At 30.1% G+C, this 25,936-nt stretch overlaps 1 protein-coding gene across 2 annotated transcripts in view; it reads right to left on the bottom strand.

Annotated features, from left to right (window-relative positions):
• The window catches only part of LOC140436986 (RIMS-binding protein 2-like), a 404,098-nt gene that overhangs the window by 17,974 nt on the left and 360,188 nt on the right, over window positions 1-25,936 (bottom strand). For both annotated transcript variants that reach the window (XM_072526193.1, XM_072526194.1), the window contains one exon: window positions 908-990. In XM_072526193.1, the coding sequence (XP_072382294.1) occupies window positions 908-990 (83 nt within the window). The remainder of the gene's footprint in view (window positions 1-907; window positions 991-25,936) is intronic.

The following is a 25,936-nucleotide window of genomic DNA, read 5'->3' on the forward strand; positions in this document are numbered from 1 at the left end:
ACAACAAAAATATCGGCAATAAAGTTTATCTGACATTTTTTAAAATTTCTAATCTAAAATTTTTCTCTTTACCCTATTTTTTGATATTGTAAATTTGGTTTAGCTGTAACCCATACATTTTATTATACGGTGCAAATTAGATAATATCTATTTATAGTCTTATTTTTATAACTTAAAATTAAAATACAATGACGATCAGCTTCACTTAGACTGTCTTTTCTTGTTTTAAGTGCATTAAAACGATAAAAGTGATGGATTCGAGTGTTACTTGATGGAAATTCATATTATATAATAATGAAACACTGAAAACTTTGTTTTCAAAACTTCCACAAAATTTATTATGATATTTTATCACTACAGCTGTTTCGGCAGAGTGCCTTTCTCAAGTGATCACTTGAGAAAGGCACTCTGCCGCTGTAGTGATAAAATATTATAATAAATTTTGTGAAAGATTTGAAAACAAAGTTTTCAGTGTTTTATTGTTAGATAAATTTAAAGGTAACGTGTGTAGATTTTGATATTATAGACCAATAGATGGCCACATATTTTCCGTAAGTAGCCTAAAAAATAAGTAGTAATAATATCTAAACATATGTTGAGTTCATATGTATTTCCCGCTTATTCTTTAAATTGCTAACTGAGTTTATCAAATGCGTTCGTGAAACGGATAAATAATTACTAATCTTCGAATAAATGTTACTCTTCCAATATCTGCTCGCAGATATATTTTTTGTTGGTGAATAGAACATAAATATGGTAACATTTACTGAAAAACATCAATAAAAACTTCATGCAAGGCACACTGGCGTACATCGAATAAGAAAGGGTTGCGCACTAACAAATAAGAGGATAGATAGACAGAGTAGGAAATTGAGTTAAGTAAATAGTATACAGGGCGTTCAAATACCTGCTGGTGCTCGGTGATAGTGTTCGGTGTCGTAGACGTGTTCAGCGAGTCTAACTGAGAGGTATACACAGGAAGGCAGGCATCTAGACCAAACAAACAGACAAACAACATACAGTCAGCGCTGCTTTTCTAAACACCGAAACACTTGTTGTTTTGTTTTAAAAATAATGCCTGTGGTTTGCTGAAGTCTAGAGCATTTTTTCGCATGAAAGGACTTGTACAATGTATTCAAAATATATAGACACAGTTTTAATTATTGTAACAAAAACAATGACTAAAACTTGTTAGAAAATGAATACCTCAATCAATTTTGATCAAAGTTAAATTGTTTTAATTTATTTTTCGGTTGCTGCTTACTTCCTTTAAAAGTTATTGAAACAAAGTCATTATTATTGCCTGCTATATACTATGTTATTTTACCGGCAATTCCTATGAATAGTTCATTCGATAATTATCAGTTTGTGATGTTTTTTTGCATATACTACCAAAACATTATTTACTATTATTGTAATAAAATTATAATTCTTTGGTGTACTTTATGTAAGTATATTATAATAATTACTATAATTATATTAAAAAAGTAGCTAAATTTTAAATTTGACTGGGTATGTTAGGTTTTCAATCCATCGTCTCTTATATTGCTTTCCTCTTTAATTTTTTCATTTTTTTTTATCTTTTCTACTGAATTCTAATGCTTTTTACTAATTCTAATATTTTAATTTTTGTTCTGGATTTTATTTTAATAGAAAGTTATTATTGGTATTTTTATGATATTGTTAATATTCATATCATTTGTTTATGTATGATTAACATTAATTTTTCAAATATTTCGATGAATATTATTATATCGTAAGGTTTTAGGTTTACATTTAAAAATAGGCTCAGTAAAGAGCTATTAATATTCTTTGATAGTAATGGTACATTATATTCAGGGTTTGTAACCGTAGTAAAAGGTATGAATTTTTGTCCACAAGGGCGAACGTAGACATACCCCTAGACGTCCCTCTGGTTGATAACCGATCCCTCTATCAATCATCTATTTATTATAGCATCGCCTTTTTTAATGTCTACCGCAGTTGTAGATAAAACGTCATAAAGAAATATTTCCAGACACGGCCTATAAACTCTAAAAACAATGTACTATTACAAAATACCGCTCGCGAAAGTCTTTGAAGTATTTGATGATTCTTTGTGAGGTGTGTGTTACGGTGTAATACTTTTGTTTAAAATTTGTGATAAACAATATTTATACTGGTACCAATAAAAAACCAACAATAATCAAAAATAAACCATTTTATTAATGGAATTTTTATACTTACGTATTTAACTACATTTTTCAGTACCACTTGTTTTGGTCATAAGTCAGACTAAGGTCTAAAACACATTCTTAAAAAATCAGCAAATGTTATAAGTAGATGTATTTCGATCTGTATAGGAAAATCAATGTGTTAAACAAAGAAAATCTTGGTGTAAAAATAGGTTCATGGGTAAAAGAATCGATTTATTAAGTGATATTTGTTAATTGTTTGTGCGAATTGATTAGAAAATATGTTTTGTGTATATTTGTATATTGTTGACTGTTTTATGTCGCTTGTTGCCTTGTGGATCATCTGTTTTATGTCCCAAACTATAATTGTTTGTGCTGTAATAATTTCTGTTAATCACTTAAATTATTTAGTTAAGTTTAATTTTTTCAATTAAATAAATATATTAAATAGTTTAAATTTTTGCACACAGACTGGAAAAAATTGTTTCTCTAGTACAATGATTTCTCTATTTTAATCGCTATAAATTTGTAAGTATTACTGTATATTAGTTATGGTATTTGCAAAATTTATAAAACTTTTTATAACAAAATGCAAAATGAGATAAAAATCGCAATTTTTACTGTAAATTAATATTTTTTTTGGAAATTTTAGATAATTTATTAAAATTATTTCAAACGTATTTCACCGAAATATTTCTGTTTCTTTTTTTGTGAAAAGATATGCATTGTTTATACAGGTATAGTTCGTCCCAAACCCTTCTTTCAGTGCGTCATAGTTGATCGAATTCTCTCTAACACATTAAGCTAGAAGTGACAGAAAAAAAAACGTGAGTCTGTAATTATTATACATAGAACTTAGAAAATTATTTTTCGTAAAGCTAATTCTACTTACGGATGTATAATTGGTTGGAGTTTAGAATACGCTAAATTAATATCCAATCAACGATGCGCATAAAAAAATATAATTTGACGCAGATTGTCTCGATTGTGACAGTATTTTTACAATGTCAACTGATAAAATGATAACTGTCATTCCAGGTTAGTATTTATCAGACATTTTACAGTGAAATATAATTTTGTATTTATTGTCATAACAATATTTTAAATATGCTGAAATATATCGAGAAAGAACAAAGACTAATATTAAAATTATTAAATTATTTTCAATTAGAAAAAGAGAGATTACGATCCTGCAACTGTCAAATTTAACTAAAATGTCATGCAATAATTCTCGACATTCTTAAAATCCTATATGACGTCAAAATTAGTGACGCACTGAAAGAAGGGTTTGGGACAGACTGTATATATGAATATGTTAAATGTAAATTGAGTCATTATTTTATTTAAGGCTAATTAAGGACAATTAGTGTATTGCTAGGCAACGTAAGGATATAATCCAAGATTTTAATGGTTGTTTTAGATTTAACTTTCTTAGCGACTAAGTATTTATATTATGTTTATATGGGATTGAGCCACGATTGGTATTAAATAATAAAAATTACATTTTGTGTTTTTCTTGTTTTAACTTTTCAAACACTCGTTTTCAAAAATTAAAAATAAATTAAAATTTAAAATAAGGAAGTTATACACATTTTGTTGTTTGGTTGTTTGTTGTGTACTGTTAGCGGTTGACCAAATTGACAAATAAGTCAACTCGGCGTCGATCTTGTGGCAGATAGCCATGGTTTCAGTTTTTTACCTTAAGGATATCAAATTCTAATTTGTTGTGAGTTTACGTGTTGTGTATTTTGTGTTGGTTTATTATGTATTGTTTATGTAGTGATGATATATCTTTGACCTTTTAATGATCTATTAATGTTTGTCTATTTTTGTTGCTGATTTTCTTTAGTATTGGCAACAAGAGATGCTACTAATGGGTTTTTTAATTGTGGCTTAATCCCGTATTAACATAGTATTAAAGTATTATTATTTTTCGATACAAAGGATCGCATTATTACTCATTCTTACCTTTTTAAATAGATTCTATATACAGGGTTGGGATAAAGTATGGAACCAACTTAATATCTTTAAAACAACCAAGTATTCATAAAACTTTGCACGCAAGTACAATGATACATAGCGCATCTGACGCCATATTTTTATTAGGAGTCTTATATACCAGCAACTTATTTAATTTAAATAGGACACCCTGTATATTTTTGCTGATGTTAAAAGAACTTGTAATTCGTATTTCATACATACCAAGTTTGCCAGAAAAAAAATTGTGAAAACAAGAAATAACTCATTTTACAGTTAAAGACAAATTTAATTTATTTACCATGCCCACTTTGCCTACCCCCCAGTGTCGAGTGACTGTACTGAGGAGGAGGCAGATTAAGACCTCAGTGCCGTTTGACGATTCTTGTATTTCAACAAAACAAGATACTGGTACGTCACGAGTGAGGGAAGTAGGCATATTGAGACCCCCAACTCGAACGGAACCATGACCCTCTTTATAATGGCTTCAAAGTGGGTGCCGAAACGTCGAGTTTTAAACTCTCAACGCAGTTCTTCCCGAGAACTTATTAAGATATATATATATATATATATATATATATATATATATATATATATATATATATATATATATATATATTTATATATATATATATATATATATATTTTTATATATATATATATATATATATATATATATATATATATATATATATATATATGAAGTAACAAGAAGTCCAGAGACCTCTCTGATAGTAAATTAGGTGAACCGCAAATTCAAAGCCTCTTACTAGAGACTTTTAACGACGCTAGAAGTATCTTTTTACTTCAACATGCATCTACGATTCACCTTTGAAAATGACTATCTTTTTCGCTCTTTACGTAGAGAAAGACGTTTAAATGAAAGTAAAAGATTGCATTTCATTTCAATCGGAACTCCACTACTGCTCTACACGTGTTTCGAGTTATTCAACTTATCATCAGAAGCACTTGTGGAAGTTCAACTGAAATGAAATGCAGTCTAGTATTTGGTTATTATAACCAAAATAACAGCCAGGTACGCTAGCAGCGACATCTATACGAAGTAACAAGAAGTCCAGAGACCTCTCTTATAGTAAATAAGGTGAACCGCAAATTCAAAGCCTCTTACTAGAGACTTTTAACGACGCGAGAAGTATCTTTTTACTTCAACATGCATCTACGATTCACCTTTGAAAATTACTATCTTTTTCGCTCTTTACGTAGAGTTGATGAATCGTAGATGCATGTTGAAGTAAAAAGATACTTCTAGCGTCGTTAAAAGTCTCTAGTAAGAGGCTTTGAATTTGCGGTTCACCTAATTTACTATCAGAGAGGTCTCTGGACTTCTTGTTACTTCGTATAGATGTCGCTGCTAGCGTACATGGCTGTTATTTTGGTTATAATAACCAAATACTAGACTGCATTTCATTTCAGTTGAACTTTCACAAGTGCTCCTGATGATGAGTTAAATAACTCGAAACACGTGTAGAGCAATGGTGGAGTTCCGATTTCCGATTGAAATGAAATGCAATCTTTTACTTTTATTTAAACGTCTTTCTCTACGTAAAGAGCGAAAAAGATAGTAATTTTCAAAGGTGAATCGTAGATGCATTTTGAAGTAAAAAGATACTTCTAGCGTCGTTAAAAGTCTCTAGTAAGAGGCTTTGAATTTGCGGTTCACCTAATTTACTATCAGAGAGGTCTCTGGACTTCTTGTTACTTCGTATAGATGTCGCTGCTAGCGTACCTGGCTGTTATTTTGGTTATAATAACCAAATACTAGACTGCATTTCATTTCAGTTGAACTTCCACAAGTGCTCCTGATGATGAGTTGAATAACTCGAAACACGTGTAGAGCAATGGTGGAGTTCCGATTGAAATGAAATGCAATCTTTTACTTTCATATATATATATATATATATATATATATATATATATATATATATATATATATATATATATATATATATATATATATATATATATATATATATATATCTATACAGGGTGTCCTAGAAAATAGTGCGTTCCTTAAAGGTATGGGCTGAGTGTAGCATTTAAAACAAAAAAGTCTTATAACATTTTTTTATAAAGTCAACCGTTTTCAAAAAAAAATATAATATTAAATTTAATCCATTTGGTTAGTGTCCACAGAAAAGCAAATACATCCGGCAACGTTGCGCTCCAAAAGGTATGGGCAGAATGCGATAGTTTAATTTATTTTGATACAGAAAAGGTATATTATTTGTAAACAGTTGTAATTACCCGTAGCTCAAGAATAAATAGTATTGTCATGTTTTCGATTCGCGAGTATCACGATATGTTAATTACGTACGGTGAAGCCCACTGTGACAGTAATAGGGCTGTTAGACTTTATGTTGAACGCTATCCCGAACGACGACATCCTAATGCCCGAAGTTTTGTGAACGTGTCCCAAAGGTTATTAGAGACGGGTTGTGTGATACCTAAAAAAACTAGCGGTAGAACACGAAGTAACCGTAGACTTAATGCAGAAGATGTGATTTTGGATATAGTCAGTAATAATCCAAGAGTAAGTACTCGATCTGTGGCTAGAATGGTTGGCTTTCAAAAACCGTTGTTCACAAGACATTGACGGAACAACTGTTACATCCTTACCATTACCAACGAGAGCAAGATTTACACCAAGGCGATTTACCTCAAAGATTAAGATTTTGTAGATGGTTTCAAAACAAAATTGCCAGAGAACCCGAATTTCCGTGCAAAGTGTTGTGTGCAGATGAAGCTTGTTTTACGAGAAATGGTGTCTTTAATTTTCACAATTGTCACATATAGGGTGATGAAAACCCGTATGCTATACGTAGGACAAATTTTCAAAAACAATTTAGTATAAATTTATGGGCTGGGATTATTGGTAATTGTCTGATTGGACCGTACGAACTTCCCAGAAGATTGAATGAAGAATCCTATTTAAATTTTTTGCAGCATGTTCTACCGATACTTCTTGAAGACGTTTCGTTACAAATACGCTCTGAAATGTGGTTTCTTCATGACGGAGCTCCAGCACATTTTACGAGACATATTAAAGATTTCCTCGACATCACTTTTCCTCGTCATTGGATCGGTAGAAATGGACACGTTCTGTGGCCACCCAGAACACCAGAATGCAATGTTATGGACTTTTATTTTTGGGGACATCTAAAATCATTAGTATACGACAACCAGGATGAAATTAAAGCAGAAGCTCAATTGCGACAACGAATTTTTGATGTTGCTGAAATAATCAGACATAATTTACATACTTATAATATTAAGAATAATCGGATTCGTCGAATAAACGCGTGTATCTGTGAAAATGGTGGCCATTTCGAATATTTATTGTAATCATAATTTTCCATGTAAGTAAAAACAGTATTCAAACTTTAATTATTAAATATTTAATAAAAACAAATACATGCTTTTTCTCTATCACTGTTATCAGTATCAATACATATTATGCCTAACGATCAATGATTCATGATAGCTGATTTACAGTAATTAACGAAGAATAACAAGGAACGCAACGTTGCCGGCTGTATTTCCTTTTCTGCGAACAATAATCAAATGGATTAAAATTAATAATTTTTTTTTGAAAACGGTTAACTTCATAAAAAAATGTTATAAGACTTTTTTGTTTTAAATGCTGCAATCTGCACATATCGTTAAGGAACGCACTATTTTCCGGGACATCCTATATATATATATATATATATATATATATATATATATATATATATTAAAATCTAATAAAAAGGATAACACAATAAGTGTGTGAGTAACCATGCGACCCTTTATGTAGAAAAATATTAATACTTAGTCGCTAATAAAATTAGATCTAACTACACCTTGAAAATCTATATATGTATTTATATATATATATATATATATATATATATATATATATATATATATATATATATATATATATAATATATATATATATATATACATATATATATATATATATATATATATATATATATATATATATATATATATATATATATATATATATATATATATTATATGAACAGAACATCTTCATTAACTGGACAAAATTGAGACGACTACAACATGTTTTTAAATCAAATATCCAGTATATATTGTCAGTCGTAACATATAAGGGCTTTCAACAACACCATAATACATAAACGTTAGGATTTCATTATATGGTTTTCATTTACCGCATTTATCGTAATCTTAAAATCGTCAATGGAATATAAAACAACATTTTTTTTCTTAGATTACTAAAAATATTTCGTGTAGCTATACAATTTTATAATTTGCTATCAAAATAAATCGATTAAAATCTGCGTAATCTTTTGACAGTTGTTCTGTGGCTGTATCTTCTAAATCCGGAATTAAATTGTGAGCCGCAATTATTAAAAATAAATTCAAGCTTTCTTTATAATTTTCATTAAACCAAAACTTTTTCCTTATTGTCTTCCTTTTCTTTTAATTTTCTTTTCTTCGCCTTCTTTTCCATCATCTGCTGAGCTGAGTATTGAGAATTATGGATGTCATGATCAGCTAATTTGAAGAATTAATATTATATATATATATATATATATATATATATATATATATATATATATATATATATATATATATATATATATATATATATATTTCTCCCTTTTATGCAAATATTTCATATATTTTTTATTTATAATTTTTCTGATCTTCTTTTCAACCTTCCATATTATTGTCTCCGCCTGTCTGGCAAAAATTTCTAGTTTGATAGGTTTCTTATAACTTATATCTTTTCACTTATAGTTAATAAAATAATATGAGATTCAAATTTCAGTCCATTCTTATTGAGGTCATCCGTTATTGAGGTATTGTACCTGTATACAGTGTCGGCTATAATGATGATCACAATAACAGGTGTTACACCTATTGTCAAAGCTACAGAAATATGTGAGACAAACTAACTATAACAACCATGAAAATAGCGGTATTCATACTTTATTTATTCTTCTATTTTCTTGTCACTCTCTATTGAGTATTCCAATTTGTAAAGCTATTGCCTAATTTTTGTCATGGGACTTAATAATATTCGGTATTATTATTAACATTAATATTTTTTGACAACTAACATAGATCAACTAGATCTAGACATAAAAATTAAACGGAAAACTGTAACTAGAAAATGTAGTAAAATAAAAAAACATGGCATCAATTACCTTACCATAGATTCTCCGAGGACTACGAATTCTTTTATTTTTCGGAAGCCATTTGCAAAACTGCACGTCAGTGATGAAATATCTGATTTTTTTCTATTTTTAGTAAGTCTAAATTATGTAGTGTCGTCTGGTACTCCAAACCAGTTTCTAATATTTTTCAGTCAAGAATGTTGTTTTAAACCAGGTCCTCGCTTTCGCTCAATTTTTCCTTGTACTATTAGTTTTAAATATCGAAATCTCATGTACACGTATCCTACGTACGATATGTTAAGATTTTCTGTTATGTTTAACAATTGTCTTTCTACACCACTTTTTAAAACTTTATCATTTGTGAGGTGAGTAGTCCATGGAATCTGCAGCATTTCAAGGTTTTGACTTCATACAAAGTCTTCAAGTATCTCAAAGTGATCAAATTTTCACTCCATGTAGCTTGATAAGCCCCACATAACATTTAAAAACACGTATTCTGCTACTTAATATTAAGTGCCTAGAGAGAAAAAAAAATCTTAATTTTAAAAATTGTTGTTTTGGTACAGCTTATCCCCCATTTATTTCTTTAGCACAATACCATTTCTCATTTAATGTAGCTCCGAGCAAGTCAACCTCATTTAAATTTATTCTTATTGACTCTGGATGTATTATGCTGTTGTTTACTCATCTGTTACACCGAAGTCGTTATTTCTGCTCAAGACAATTGTTGATCTTAATACCTTGAGCATCATTTAATAAAGCTAGTTAAAATATGTTCTAAACATAAATATTAAATAAAATATGAGAGAATATTTTGTTAAAAGTATATTGAAAGTGTTCGTTAATAAATCGTTATTAACGAGGATTTTTGGTGATTAGTTCCAATACCTTTTATTGTTCTTATACAATACCAATAACCTATAACTGTTCTACAAGTAGCCCATACTTAACATTCCCAAAGGCCTTTTGATAATAATTTGTTAGCCCCAAGCCAATGCTTTGATAAATACATTCTCTGTTTATTCTCACTCATATTCTCACATTTTATGTATATTCTCAAATGGATTACCCTCATATACGCCTTTAGAGCTTGACTCAATAAAATTAATCTTTAGTCATCATAAACTTTGAAAGTAGTAGAATATTTTATTAAAAATATTTTATTAAAAAAAAAATTTAAATGAAAATATTAGAATATTTTATAAAAAATATAAAAAATTAAAAAAACATAAGTTGTTTAATATCGACCTGTTTTTCAAAATTGCTTTGTAAACTTCGTCATAAGTTGGGCTTTTAACGCTTTTTAATTGATTTACTGCATGCCTAATTTCACATTCAAGAATTTGTGAACAAATGGTTTGTTCCATGTTATTCATACAATTATTTACACATTGGTCATTAAAAAGATTCTCCGCGTCATTTTGCTAAGTTACCTTTAGTTCTTTTGTGTCGAATATGATACATGTAACTTTTTTATGAAAGTTAACTGAATCGTGCAGTTACTGAAGTCTTTCTGCTTCGTCGCATTGTTCGTAAATCCATTTATTTCTCTTAAGCTATTTAAAAGGATTTAGTATATTATATTTATTATTAATACTATCCAGATTTAGCCATACGGCTCACACTCCCTCTAAGGAAAAAATTCACTCATCCCAGATACCTACGGTATTAAAACGATTGAGCTCTGGTGGGACTCTTTCCATGTTATCGAGCTCTAGGTGACTTGGTATGCTGGAGTATCTCCTAAAAATGTTCGTACACATCTAGACGTCATGAGGAGTACAGCTTTCTGCATGTCCTTATAAAAATGTTCATTTAGACTCAGCTATTATATGTTCTCTAGGAGATTTTTGGGAATAACACTAGTAGTAGATAGATGTCTGGGTACTTTCCAATCTCCATTGTCTCCAGATTTGTATTTCTAGATCTCTGTACTTGGCTATTTTTTCGTTGTATTTAACACGTAAATTATTGGTGTTGGATATATAGTATAACTTGTAGTTGTCATTTTCAAGCATTCTGTCAGGGACGTATTGATAATAAGGAAGATATTTCCTGCTGTCAACCAATAGTTCGATGCTTTATTATCGACATATCCTTGGCTGATCTCATTAAGATGTCACCCATGCAGAGGTTTACTCATCCAAGTTCGAATTTTTTCTTGCTTAGTCAAGTGGTCAAGCGCATTTCTTGATCCCTCAGTTTAAGTGGCGTTGTATCATCTGCGCAAATTGCTCGACGTAAAGAAGATGTCTCAGCCCGTACCTGAAAATAAGTTCTTAAATTAGCAACTTGTTTATCCAGTTGCTCACCTATGTCCATAAGTCCTCCTCCCCCTTGATACCGCGGTAATGTTGTTCTCTCTACTGCACTGCGCGGATGGTGATTTTGCGCCTTTGTGAGAAGTGTTCTTACTTTCCGCTGAAGACCCTCTATATCCGTTTTTGACCACTTTATAATACCAAATGAGCTGAGCGCGGAACAGGCGTACGTATTTAATTTAAACAAATTTTTACTATTAAGATATGACCGATTTAGTTGTCTTACTCTTCGCACGAACTCCGAAGTTAGTTCAGTTTTCATTTGTTTATGGTCAATTTTCCGCTCTTACCTTACTCCGAGATATTTGTACATATCATTTCCACCTATTGCCTCGACTATTATTATTATTATTACATAACAAATGAGAGCAGAGGTGCGAGCTCCTATTATGCCCAAAAAAACAAAGAAAAATATTATTTAAAAGCTAGTAGCATTTATCAAGTGGATTTTTAATTAATCGACGTTTATTCATTAAATAGAAGATTATCAGCCATCCTTGGTTTCATCTGTTCCCGCTTTTGTTGCCCAAAGAAATTTTCAGTAGCTGGATATTTCTTTTGAGCATATTCCAGATATCATTGGATGCATTTTGTTAGCTGGAGTTGTCTTCCTGGCGTAGGTTTTCTATTTTTGCCTTAATTTTGGCTTATATTAACGGCATATCATGTCAACAATATTGCATGTGTGACTGTTTCTCCTTTCTGTTAATAATTTGCACCAAAAACAAAAGTTAGTAATCAGCGAATTATGATCTGAGCCTATATTCACTTCCAAATATCCTGCAATACGTGTTATGCTATTTTGATATATTTTGAGAATCATAACATAGTCAATCTGATTTTTCTCTTTATCTTTAATATGTGATTTAAACCAGCCTAAAATAATATTATTGTCTAAGAAAAGAGACAAAATAAATTGCAAAAATTGCATCAAAAACATGACGGACAATATAATAAGAAAGAACATATAGGGTTTCGAAAACAAAATACGGAAGGAACAAAAAATAAGTAAGGGAGTAACAAAGCTGATAAATTTCTTCAACTCTTCTAAATATATACTTAGAAAACAATGCTTAAAGCAAAAATGGTATTACTGCAAACAGCTGGTATTGTGTAAATCAGTTTCACATAAATGTCAACCATAAAATTACAAAAAAATTAATCCAAGGATAATTTTGAAATTTTACATAAATAGCAAAAATCTAGAAAGTTATATTTGTGTTTCAAACTTTACAAATACTTAACTTAAGGTTATGGATCTGCTCTTAGATGATCAAATATTCCCCAAAAATCTCAACAACTTAATTGTTCTAAGGAAGTTGTGTATTGATACATAGATCAATGTAACAAATTAATTCAGTGGAAACTCACAACACAGTTTGTTTTATGTAAACTTCTCTTTAATCAGTTCAATCACATATTTGCTACACAAGTATAGTATGCTTAGCCTCTTTTGAATATTTCTACTCCAGCTTTTCTGCGTTTTGCTGGAATTATAATAATTTTTCGGTTTTTAATTCTTTTCACGTTTCGTTTTAACTTTGTGCTTTTCTGTTTACTTGGTTTTTCTTCATGTGGATATGCTGACTCTTTCTTTTCCTGTCAAGTTGAAATTAAGGTTTCTCTCGTAATATTGCTATAAAATTTTCTGATGTGTGACGTATCCAATATTCTCCTTATTTTTTAAATTCTGTTACGTTAGCTAAATGCAGAGTACAAAATTTAAAGTAAGTTAGCCAAATGCATACTGAACTAGTAGAACATTATAATTTCTCTGAGTAAATTTAAGCTTTATTTAAAATTACTTAAATTTATTTAATTTAAAGCTGATTTATACTTTAAAAGACATAAAGTCTAGCTAATTAGATCTCCAACAACTATGTCTCCAATGTTAAAACATGTTAAGTTATTATTAATAATGCTCAGTAATACCTAAAGTACAGTGAAAAATATCTCAAAAAGACTATGAACTATTTTGTCTAAGGTATCGAAATCAACATAATCATCATCATATTTGGCTTAAAAATCCTTCGTAAATCGTGGCCTGCTCTAAGATTCGTAGCCATTCTGTTCGATGTCTGGCGACTTGTTGCCATCTTCTGATTTTTAATACCCCCAAGTTGATCTCAGATCCATCTAACTACCTAATTCGCGGTTGGACTCTGCTTCTTCTTCCTACAGGTATTTCTGTCGTTAGCTTTTTAGCAATCATATTGTCTGGCATTCGTATTTTCTGTCCAGCCCATCTAAATGATTTTAATTAACGTTACGGCGACTAGTTTATTAAAGAGTTGATTTAATTCGATGATATATCATTTACGTCACTTTCTCTGGTTGTTTTGCGGAAATATTTTGTGGATTATTTTACGCTTGAATATTCCCAAAAGTATTTCATCCTCCTGCGCTAAAGTCCATATTTTTGCCCCATATGTAAGCTCGGCAGCGTTTTCTGTATATAATAATTTTAGTTTTTCTTTGGATGATTCTTGAGTGGAACTGTTTATGAAGTCCATATTATGCCCTATAAATAAGGTTTATTGCTTGTTCTGTTAGTAGTTAAAGTAAACAATAAACGTTTAAATGATTAAAAACGTCAAAATATTCTTTGGTAATGTTAAATTATGCATCTTAATGACGCTTAATTGGACCGTGGCCAAAAAATTTAAGAGACTTAACTCTTAAAGAAAATGTTACCACAAGAAAAACAAGAACCATGTGCAAAAATCTCTTAGGGTTGCTTTATTGGATAAAGTGTATTTTTTTTGTGTTCCCTTGGATAGTCATGTTCTTTGTTACTCAGACAATCTATGGGAAAATTATGAAATCGTAAAATCGAATTTCGTGGAAACTAAAAACCAAAAATATGATAAAAGGATTCCAATATAATGATGTAAAATTTTTATACAAATCCACCATTAAGGACATAAAAAAATCCAATTGGCAAGAGCTAACTAACTACGGAAGAACAAATGGAATTCATACCGTATATTATGTACCGTATACAGTTACAATAAAAGAGGAACCAACAAGGTGGGAGGGCAAAGTGGAATATTCTTGTCTAGGAGTAAAAATGTTTATTTTTTTATGTATTGTCTCTTTAATGCAATAAATCATGTCTTATGTTTTTTACCTTAACTACCTCAAGCGATGAATAAAGCTCTTCAAACAGGTCTGCTTGAGGTTTGCTTGCAGCATTTTAGGATCTTTATTGAGATGCTCTATATTGTCACATCTTTTAGTTAGTTATTGGGCATTCTTAATGATAATATGATGTCCTTCTACATTTAGGCAAATTGTTATTGTTAAGCTAAAATATATGCCTATTAATGTTATTTGAACTTACATGTTTAAAAAAAAACCATTATCAAAAAAGTATTCGACTAATTTTCTGGAGTTATTGATAGGCTATCTTCTTACCATACGTTACCGTTTAATATTAAGTAAATATGATGCTATACCCTTTCTATCTTTGTAAAAACTGGTCATCTGTTTTTGTATTTCATTAAATGTGGTAGATATATTTAATATATTGTTTCATTATTTGTTAAATGTTGAATTTTCAGTATTTGACTGGTTTGCTATTAAACGACTGGTATATAACTACAAGAAATCTTGCAATTATGTATAAAAAATGAAAATAACATTAATTGGAATAGGAGAAACTTAATAGAATATCAAATTACTCATTTTTTTAATGGCATGGAGTAGGTGTCAATCAGCCAGTTGCAACATGAATAGAACCTCAAACACAAAAACCGTAAAGTTCATAAAATATCAATAACGAAGAGTTGAAATTAAACATTAAAATCAATTTTTCGTCGACCGTCCATTTATGGACGGATGTTATGGATGTTATATTTTAACACCCTCAAAATCATTGATTATTGACCCCTATTAATAAATGATTTTTTATTAATGAACGATTTCATTATAGGCAACACAACATACATTGCTTGCATAAATTAATAATTCCTTCCGTTATTGCTAAATTCTTAAGATTAGATTACCCGCATCTCTACACTGGACATTGTTTTAGACGTTCTTCTGCCTCAATACTGTGTGACAGTGGTGCAGACTTTTCAGCTTTTAAAAGACTAGGTGGCTGGAAATTGACTGCTGTAGCAGAAGGTTACATAGATAATTCTATGCAGAATAAACTTGAGACGGCTGAATAACTCTTGGGACAAAATACCACTAAATCTTGTCAAAGTACTTCGTTCAGCACCACCGCTTCTTCTTCTATCACAGAATTTACAGAGGTCCAAGAAGACTTAAATATAAATTTGTCAAAATGCTATACAGCAGATAATAATTTACCAATACCTTCCTTTAATTTCAGTAATTGGACTATTTCGAATATTAATGTTTATAATAATAAAACTACCACTAAGGAAAATTAAACTTTGAATAAAGTTAATGAAAGCTGAAAAAATTGTTGTTTATCGTTATGTAAATAAACATTTAAACTAAGATATCTTTATTTCTGAAAAGTACGGTCGACGGAAAAGTTTTGTAACGAACTCGTGAATTAAAATGGCGATTAACAATCTCGAACATTAACGCGCTCGCTCCGCCCATGCGTTAAAATATCTCAATTGTTAATCGCTCTTATTAATACACTTGTTGGTTAAATAACTATAAAGTATATCAGAAACTTTTAAAAACTCTATATCAAAAAACCGCTGAAAAAAGTGGAAAATCTAAAAATATTATAGAAAAAGACATGAAAGCAGTTCTGAAAAGCACAAGCATATATATATATATATATATATATATATATATATATATATATATATATATATATATATATATATATATATATATATAATATATATATAAACAAGATATGGTTCTTTTTCTTTAACTGTTATTACTTTTTAAAAGTTTCAACTATACCATTTTCTTAGGTTTTTAGGCAAGATATTCGGTCTGATTCGCACATTATTCTATCCTTTATTTTGCCTTGGATTATGAATAGTAAGATGCCATATTTTTTCCACATATATGTCCAAGATACGGTTTTTTCTTTCTTTTATTGTCTTTTTAATATATATTTTTTTCTTCATTTTTTTAACACTTTAATTTTGGCATCTATTAGATCTTTAAAATCCTTCTATGGGACACTATATTACTGTATATGTAATATTTAGTAAATCGTATTTTTAAGGCTAAGGTCAAATCCCTACTACAAAAACCTTTTTTATTTTTATAAAGTTGTCACGTGCTTTATTAATTATAACTTTTATTTTAACATTTAATATTTCGGTCTGTTAACTTTCAATTATTAGGGTTTCGTTAGTATTGTTGTTCTTACTAATTTTCTTGATTTCTGGTTGTTAAGAGTTGGTCCATATTGTCCAATACCTCTTATTGTTTTATTCATTATTCGTTTTGTACGGGAACATTTAGCAAACCAAATTAAACCCAATATGCTCAAAGATGAACAGCTCTTTGAATAACCCCATAAGTAGACGAGATCAAATAATTATAAACCGTTTAAGAATTGGTCATACTGCTGTCACATACAAATTTTTATTCAGTAAAGATCCACCGCCAATTTGCAATAACTGTTCCACTTGATTGACAGTGAAACACTTCCTGCTTGACTGTCCATTATTCCAAAATCAAAGAAGAGTTTCCAAGAATGCATGGAATCTCAGATGAACCCAAATCCGTCTTGACAGATAAAAATTTAAATGTATTAAATTATTTAAGAGATATAAAACTGTATTATACCATTTAATGTACATAATCCTTAAAACTATTGTGTTTGTCATCCCACTAATAACCCTGCGTGGTTGATGTGTAATAAATATTTTAAATACAAAAAAATGCATTTATAATTGTGGATATGTGGATGGCTATAGAAAATTAACAAGGAAACTTTGACATTCACAAAATTGTTATTTTGTTTATTTTTCGTAGCATTCTTTCACAATTAGAAATTAATTTGCGAGTCAACCTTTAAACCCTAATAAAAAAAAACACAGGATAGAGACGAATTTGCAGAAGTCATTGCCGACCTCCATTAGAGACGGCACCTAAAGAAGATCTTATTATTATTACAGACGTCTTATCGGCTGAATTAAGTAGTGAAGTGTCCTCATCTCTGCTAGTATTTACTATAGATACTGCCATTTTACTTTATCGAAAGTCATTGTGTAATCCACAAATCATATACGCACAGGAGTATTAAATTGAAGATTGTTTCGATTAGCTGTCTGACATTAAACATTATGTTCTACTGTGCCTTTTCCTGGGGCAATAGAAAATATTTATGTCTATGTATTACATGAAATAGAATAATGCTTGTGTGCCATATTAAGGCAACCACGCTGTAGTTGCTACAATCTAGTGGGTTTCGGCGTGTGTAAAATACTGTTCGGTACTATTTGCATTATTTTGAATTTGCCTTCTTTAATAGCCACAGAAATCTCTATTTGCACGTGGAATATTTCCTGTTTCCTCTCTTTGCTTAGAGTGTTCGTAAGGAAGTACTTTTGCTTCTGGTTTTGAAATTTCTCTATGCAATCCTTTCATAGTGGAAGGCCATGCTATTCGGTAGCAAAAACATGACAAAACTAAACAAATATTATTCGAAAAACATAGGATAAATCGTATGTTCGTCAGAAGAAACAATCAATAATATAAATAACAACCAATAGTAATAAAACTAATAGTAATAAAAAAGGTGGTAAATTATGCAGGTGTACTATATAAAACTGTCAACTATCGTTAAAGTAAACTAATTAAATAAAAATAAGAATTACGTCTAAACTGTTTAATGTTCTTTAAGGTCTAATAAGTTATGATTTAGAATTATTTATGGTTATCATGTGTAATGATCTGGTCTACAAAAGCTAATTGCTTAGAAAGTCTTTTGTTAATAATGACTTAGTTAAATCTATATATATATATATATGTATATACATACATATATGTATATATATACATATATGTATATATATAAAGGTATATGTATATACATACATATATGTATATATATATATATATATATATATATATATATATATATATATATGTATATATATATATATATATATATATATATATATATATATATGGGTTTTTCTAACGTTGACAAACCCTTTCCAATAGACGGTGTTGGTATATTTTATATAAATTTAAACTCATATAGTTCCAGTAAAGTAAAAATATTCATTTAAATATTCACTATTTCAGATTTATCCCCACGACATCAATTGTGTCAATTTGACCAAAAATTTCGAATACATTGTACATGCACACGAAAACAACAAGTGGTTTTGTGTAAAAATCAGCATAAAAGAGATAGAGATAGAGCTAGCAATATGGCAAACCATTTCGTTTAGTGCATATCCGAACATAAAACAATTAAAGCTGGTCCGAGTTTTGCATTTCATTCTAACCAAAAAACAAATGTGAATTTTAAAAATTCGAATAAAAGCAAAACGACGGACCTTAGCATCACACTCTTGCGTTTGGAAAACAGAGAAAATATATCTACGGAAAACAAAAATGTATGTATTTTCTATGTGTATTGTTTTAAAGTAATGTAGATGTTATCGGTATGTATGTGGTAATGATCTGACTAAGAATTCTAGTCTGAATTTAATTAAGTTTAAAATTTAAAAATAGTTTTGGTTAAAGTTTAAAAATTTGTACTAAACGTTGTTACTAATGGAAAAAATATATTCTATAGAACCCTATGGGCGCCGGCAAAGGGGTGCAAGCGGTACAATTCCACCCGCTTGTCCGAAAAGAAGGTACATAGCTATACATGTATAGTTCTGTATTTTATATTGGTTAATAGTATGTGTAAATGCAAATGTACCCCCCTGAAAAGCAGATGCGCCCCTGAAAATAATGCTGGTGATGCTCATGAGAAGCCCATATTAGATTTTATGACAACTTTACTTAATTCAATGTTTTTCACTAAAAAATACGAAAAACAGAATGTTTGTATAACTTTAACTCATTTTAGCCCAGAATTACCATACGGCAACGCGAATCGGGTGTCTATACAAATATACCTAATGTATAAAATTGTTCTTTTGTAACACGGATGGTGTTCTAGGTCGCTTCAATAAGATTGTTGGAGCTGGTGTTTTCTGATCTAGTTGTTTATTCGCCAGAGACGTTTCTAAACAGCGAATTTCTCTGATTAAATTTAAAATGGATATTCAATTCGAGTAAGTAATGTTGTTGCCATGTGGCAACGGGAATTCAATACACTATTATTTAATTATTTCTATATTTATTTTTTTTAGACTGGGTTTGACTTTAGAGAAAGCTCTCCAAATAAAATATGAAGATAATTTCGATGTGGATCAGATATTTACTGAACCTCCTGAGCCTAATATTGTCACAGAAGAAGAGTCGGGAGGCGAAGAAGATGATTTTGATATAAATCGATTACCAGGACACCTATCCTCTGCAAATGCGGAAGTTTTACTACACAATAAACAAAGAATAGGTGGTGATATTGGAAACGATCGTGTGGTCAACGGAAATATATTAAATTGATGATTTCTAATAGTTAACATGAACTGTACAAAAATATGAGTCCAACTGAAATATGATGATTTTTTTGATGACAATGTGATGAAGTTGTTGGTAGAGGAATTAATACGGTATGCTTCTTCTAAAAATGCACCTGATTTTGATATAACCAAAAATGAAATACAATGTCTCTTGGATATCTTACTGGCTACAATCCACATCCAGGTAAAAATTTTTATTGGGTTTCACGTCCCGATCTGAATAATTAGGGTATTAGTCAATGAATGAGAAGAAACCTATTTTTTAAAATAATGAAATACATCCATTGTGCAGATAATAATACCATGGATATATAGGATAAAGTTTATAAACTAAGAACTCTAATGAATGTACTAAAAACAAAATTTGTTAATTGCTTTATTCCAGAAGAAAACTTAAATTTTAACTAGTCCATAGTAAAGTATTACAGTCGCTATGGATGTAAGCAGTTTATTCGAGGTAAACGGATTAGATTCGGATTCAAAATGTGGTGCATAAATGCTGCTTCAGGGTACTTACTTAATTTTGATATATATATATATATATATATATATATATATATATATATATATATATATATATATATATATATATCAATGCAAAGACTGTAAGTTTACGCATGTAGTTAAACAAATTTTTGGAAAGTGCACTGCACCTTTTATATTTACGCTGGATGAAATTGAAAAAAAAATTTCAATTTAATTTCTGTTTTGACAACATATTTGTCAACTTGAGTCTGCTAAAATATCTAAGAAATAGAGAATACAGTACCAAATATCTGTGCTCTTACATCTTTAAAAGTTTTACTTAAATACTTAAAATAGGACGCAATATATATATATATATATATATATATATATATATATATTCGATTAAAAGAAATAACAAAAATATATTCATAAGGTATTTGGACAATAGTGTAGTTACAATTGCTTCAAATGCATATGGTGTGACGCCTATGTCTCAAGCACAAAAATATTCTAAAGCCGAATACAAACATATTTAAGTACCAAAACTATTTGCCCTTAATCAGTAATAGTTTAGTGGATGGAACTGACCTGATGGACGGAGATGTCAGTCGATATAATATGATTGCAATACGTTAGAAAAAATAGTGGTGGGTAATTCATGGACTATCTGTGGGTACTAAAATGTCACAACTGGACTTCAGACGTGAAATTACAAATATATATCTATCAGACATGGAACTGCTCCTCGAGGTCGATGGTCGAAGACCAGCTACATCAAGAAATAGTATTGAATTGAAAATAATTAGTGATGATTTAAGGTATGATGGAAGAGATCATGTTTTGATACCCACTTCAGTGAAACAAAAGAAGAAATATGCAGGTGAAATATGTAAGGATGTTCGTCAATTATTCGCACAATGTGCAAAAAATGTAATGTAGGGTTATGTTTGGAATGTAATTTTATATTTCACCAAAAACGAGTAACAATCCTAAATAAATGCTTTTAACATGCATGTGTAGTAATTTTCTAAAATAGTCTGTGCGATCTATAAAGACCTAGAGTTGCTATATGGCAACATGCATTTTGGAAAAAACTACAAAACTTTTTTTGAACATAATAAATATTTCAGTTTAAATTTAACTTATTAATGATTAACTTTGACAAAAAATCGACAATTTAAAAAAAAATTATTCGGTCTTCAATGGGTTAAGAATTTTACGAAATTTATCTTATCGACCTACGAATGTTCATTATATTACAATTGGGCTATAAGTCCTAATTTGCCTATTAATGTAATCTACAATGATTAACTGTTTTGACAATTTAACTCGACATAAAGTAATATACGAGTTTTTACTTTGTCTTAAGCGTTAGTTAATACGTCAGTCAGTCTTCGTTTATACAATGATACATCTTGGTCCAGTTGGATCTCGTTAGATCGTGGTAGAACCAAAGACAGACTCATAGATAACAGATAAGATTTTTATTTTGTCTTAAGCATTAGTTAAAACTTCTTTTGTCCTGTCTTTTTTCTCTTAAAGTATGTCTTCTACACAACGTTGTATCTTGGTCTAATTCTGTAGACTCAAAGAGAGAAAGTTAGGAGTCTTAACCAAGTTTTCCACTTAAAAGAGTGGGTACGCTACGTAGAAAAGACACATGGCAAGAAAAAAGATCAAAGTTTGACAAAAACGGCTAAAGATCGGAGACCGAGGCCTAGCAGAGGAAACCAAAGAACTCAGGAAGATCACCTACCATAGAGACAGAAGATCTAAAAAGACTATAAAACTGCATAGCAACTGTACAAGATAGAGAAACAGAAGACACAACACATCAAATAGTGATGAAGATGATAATGTCATTAACGTAAAATTTATTAAGATTCGTAACGGTCAAAGGACTGAGGTTGATTAAAAACAGATTTTAACCTTATTTTAGACTGTAGCCAAATAACAATTTACCGCTATCATTAATCTAGAATCTTTTTTAGTTTGAATTGAAAGCGCTGAATTCGTTTCTAGTTTAAATTAAAATATAATTAATACGTACTTTAGAAGCATTTGGCAATATACATATAAATAAATCATATAAAAACAAAGTATGCTCTATACCAGCTCTCCTGATAATATTGAAAATTTTGTGTTTTCAGTAATTTATGCAATACAATTTTTTATCGCCAATTTACTTTTTAGCAACTCTCTGTTATAGTTGTCTTATTAATAAAATAAAAACAAATCATTCTTACATAATTTAATAATTACCTTATTATAATCATTAAATTGTTGAATCGATAAAATGTTTTTTATAAATCCGCAATGCTTTTACTATTTAGGTAGGTATAAATTTTGAAAATACTTTTTTTGGATATTTAAAGTTTAATTTTTATTTAAAATAATAAGTTATAAGCAACAATCCATAATAGAAAATTAATTTTTAAAGTCATATCTTCCTTAATATCACTAAACGGACTAAGTTAAGATGTACCAAGTCGTAATATTCTTATGTAATCAGTAAGCGGGTATTTTGTTGCTTACTACTCTCATATCATACTATCTAGTAGCAGAGCCATTTTAATATGGTAATACAAATGTGTTTCTGTTACGCTCAAGACTATAAAAGCAAAGCATATATATATATATATATATATATATATATATATATATATATATATATATATATATATATATATATATGTGTGTATTGTACAAGCGAATGGACCAAATGAACTAAGTTACACTATACGGAATAAACAAGGCAATACTAGTTAGCTTGCATATTAAAGATTTAATAATTTAATATCTATACATGAATATTTATTATATTTCTTTTATACGAATAAACAAATTGGCTTGATAGCTCAATGGGTCGTTTGACTAATTTCGTTGTAAGTCTAGTGGGCACTGGATGGAGTCAAACGTCAGGCAGCAAGTTTTTCGAATATTACTAAAAAATCCAAAAAAAAAAACGGTCGCTTTGAATTTGGAATTAATGAGTGAATTAAATGGGCCAAGGATTTAGGTTATAGTAAGGGATAGCGTCCCACGACTAACTGAAGCTTAAATCTGTTTTTCCTTAGTTATAAAAACGCTAGGAAACCAGAGCATGCAATTGACTTTCAATGGGCAATTCCATTTTCTTTTCTGTCTTTGTATATGTGTTGCAAGATTTTTCATTCAACGGTGGCTTATAATCTTTCCTCACTTTTACAGACTGTCCAGGTTTCCGAACCGTATGTAAGTACCGGTCTGATTAAGTTTTGTGTATTTGGCGTTTTGTTTTTAATACAAAAAATTATAGTTTACAAAAAGAAAATATTGCGCTTAATTTCCAACTTTTTCGCATTTTACCATTGGGTTTAAGGAATCGGGCAGAACAATAGAAATCTTGCGATCCAAATGTCCACTTCACCTGCCCGAGTCGTAACCTAAGTTACTCGGTGCACCCTGCTTTTTTATGGAAACCGTCTAGCTGATTTTTTGTACATCTCTCATTTGCTTATAAAACCTATTCCAATATATGCAACCCTGTACCAGCATAAATAGGTCTAGGAGTCACTCGGTAGTTGTCGAAAAATTTTTGCCGCCTGCGATCTAATGACTCGCAGTCATGTAATGTAGGGTTGACTATTTCAGGTCGTCTGCTAGAGAGTCTGCACCTCTCTCCAATAAACTGTCCCATTGTATGCAGATGTTGCTTGACTGGAGCATGTCCAGTAAGAAATCCTGTTATGACTCTGAGCTAATTTTGCTTGTTTACCGCAATACATGTTTTTTAAATATACATTATGTCAGGTGTCCCAAGTATACCCTACTATAAAACTAGCAAAGCTTTAATGGCCGAGTATGTGCGAAATAAACCTATCACGGCAAAATAAATATCACTTTGGGAATTAAGGAAATATAATTCTCTTTACACTGGCCAACCTGATTGAAAAGCATGATAAGTTAAAGCTAAAATACCTCTTATTTAATATCGAATAACAAAACATAAAGTATTTTAGGTCAGGGAGCAGAGAAAATCCAAAATCTTGCTTTGTAATTTTAGACAGTCCCATAGATTCTGGAAAAATGCAATTTAAAAAGAATCGAGGCTTTCGAACTCTGGTTATACCGCAGAAAATAACAACTATCATGGACTGATGTATTAATAAATAAAGAAGTACTAAAAAGGGTTGGTAAAGAAACAGAAATAACCACCACTAAACAAACCAGAAAACTAGAATAACTAAGCCATGTAATGAAAGTACCAAAATATTTGAGACTCATAGGTTAAGATTCAAGAAAGAAGATCTGTTGGTCAAAAGCAGATTTCTGAGTTAAAGAATCTACAGTGGTAGATTGGTGTCAATACAGCTGTATTGATCTGTTTAGAGCAGCAAGTTTAAAAATAAAAATAGCCATTATGATGGCCTCTCCCCTAAGAAGATGGATTCTGTGGAGCGGAGGTAAAAATTCAATAACAAGCAACAGCAGTAAACCTATAATATATCGGTGAATGCAATAAATAACTAAGTGGTTTATAGCTACATTTAATACACGGATATTACATTCAGAAGAAAACTATTAGAATTAGAAAAAGAAATCAACAAAATAACGTGGAAAATCATAGGACTGACACAAGTATGACGGAGAAAAGATGTATTGAGGTGATGATAGAAGTCACCAACTATTCTACAAACGAGATGTAATTAAATTAAAGTAATAGGAGGAGTAGGGTTACTAATTAATACAAAACAACATCCAGAATCACAGAATATTAGGGTATATCGAAGAGAATAATATCAGTAGACCTTACAGATAATAGAATAAAGTCGGGTTGCAAGGATAAAAATAAAAGAGTAAAACAATTATAGTCTGAACAAATTAATGAAGCAATTGTAAGAAACGAAGCAAAGTGTATAATTATAATAGGCGATTTTAATACAAAAATAGGAAAAAAAGAATAAAACCAAAATGAAATCGTAATGGGACCGTATAGATTAGGAGGAATGAACAACCTAAGGAGAAACACTATACCAAACTGTGCCACAGAAAACAACCTGTATGTAACCAACACGTTCTTAATAAAACAAAAATAATAAAAACAGACTTGGTAAAGCCTAAATGGGACAACATCAATGGAATAGAAATAGATTTTGCAAAAGCTCGACATTAACAAAGAATTTCTCTTATCCTACCCTTTAATGGCTGCAACCTTAAAATAAAACTTTTGTTTGCATAACGTCAGTCAATAATACCGACCTGCTTGATATCATAACAATTGTAGTAATCACATAATG

This window comes from Diabrotica undecimpunctata, chromosome 3, assembly GCF_040954645.1.
Source record: "Diabrotica undecimpunctata isolate CICGRU chromosome 3, icDiaUnde3, whole genome shotgun sequence".
NCBI lineage: Eukaryota > Metazoa > Arthropoda > Insecta > Coleoptera > Chrysomelidae > Diabrotica > Diabrotica undecimpunctata.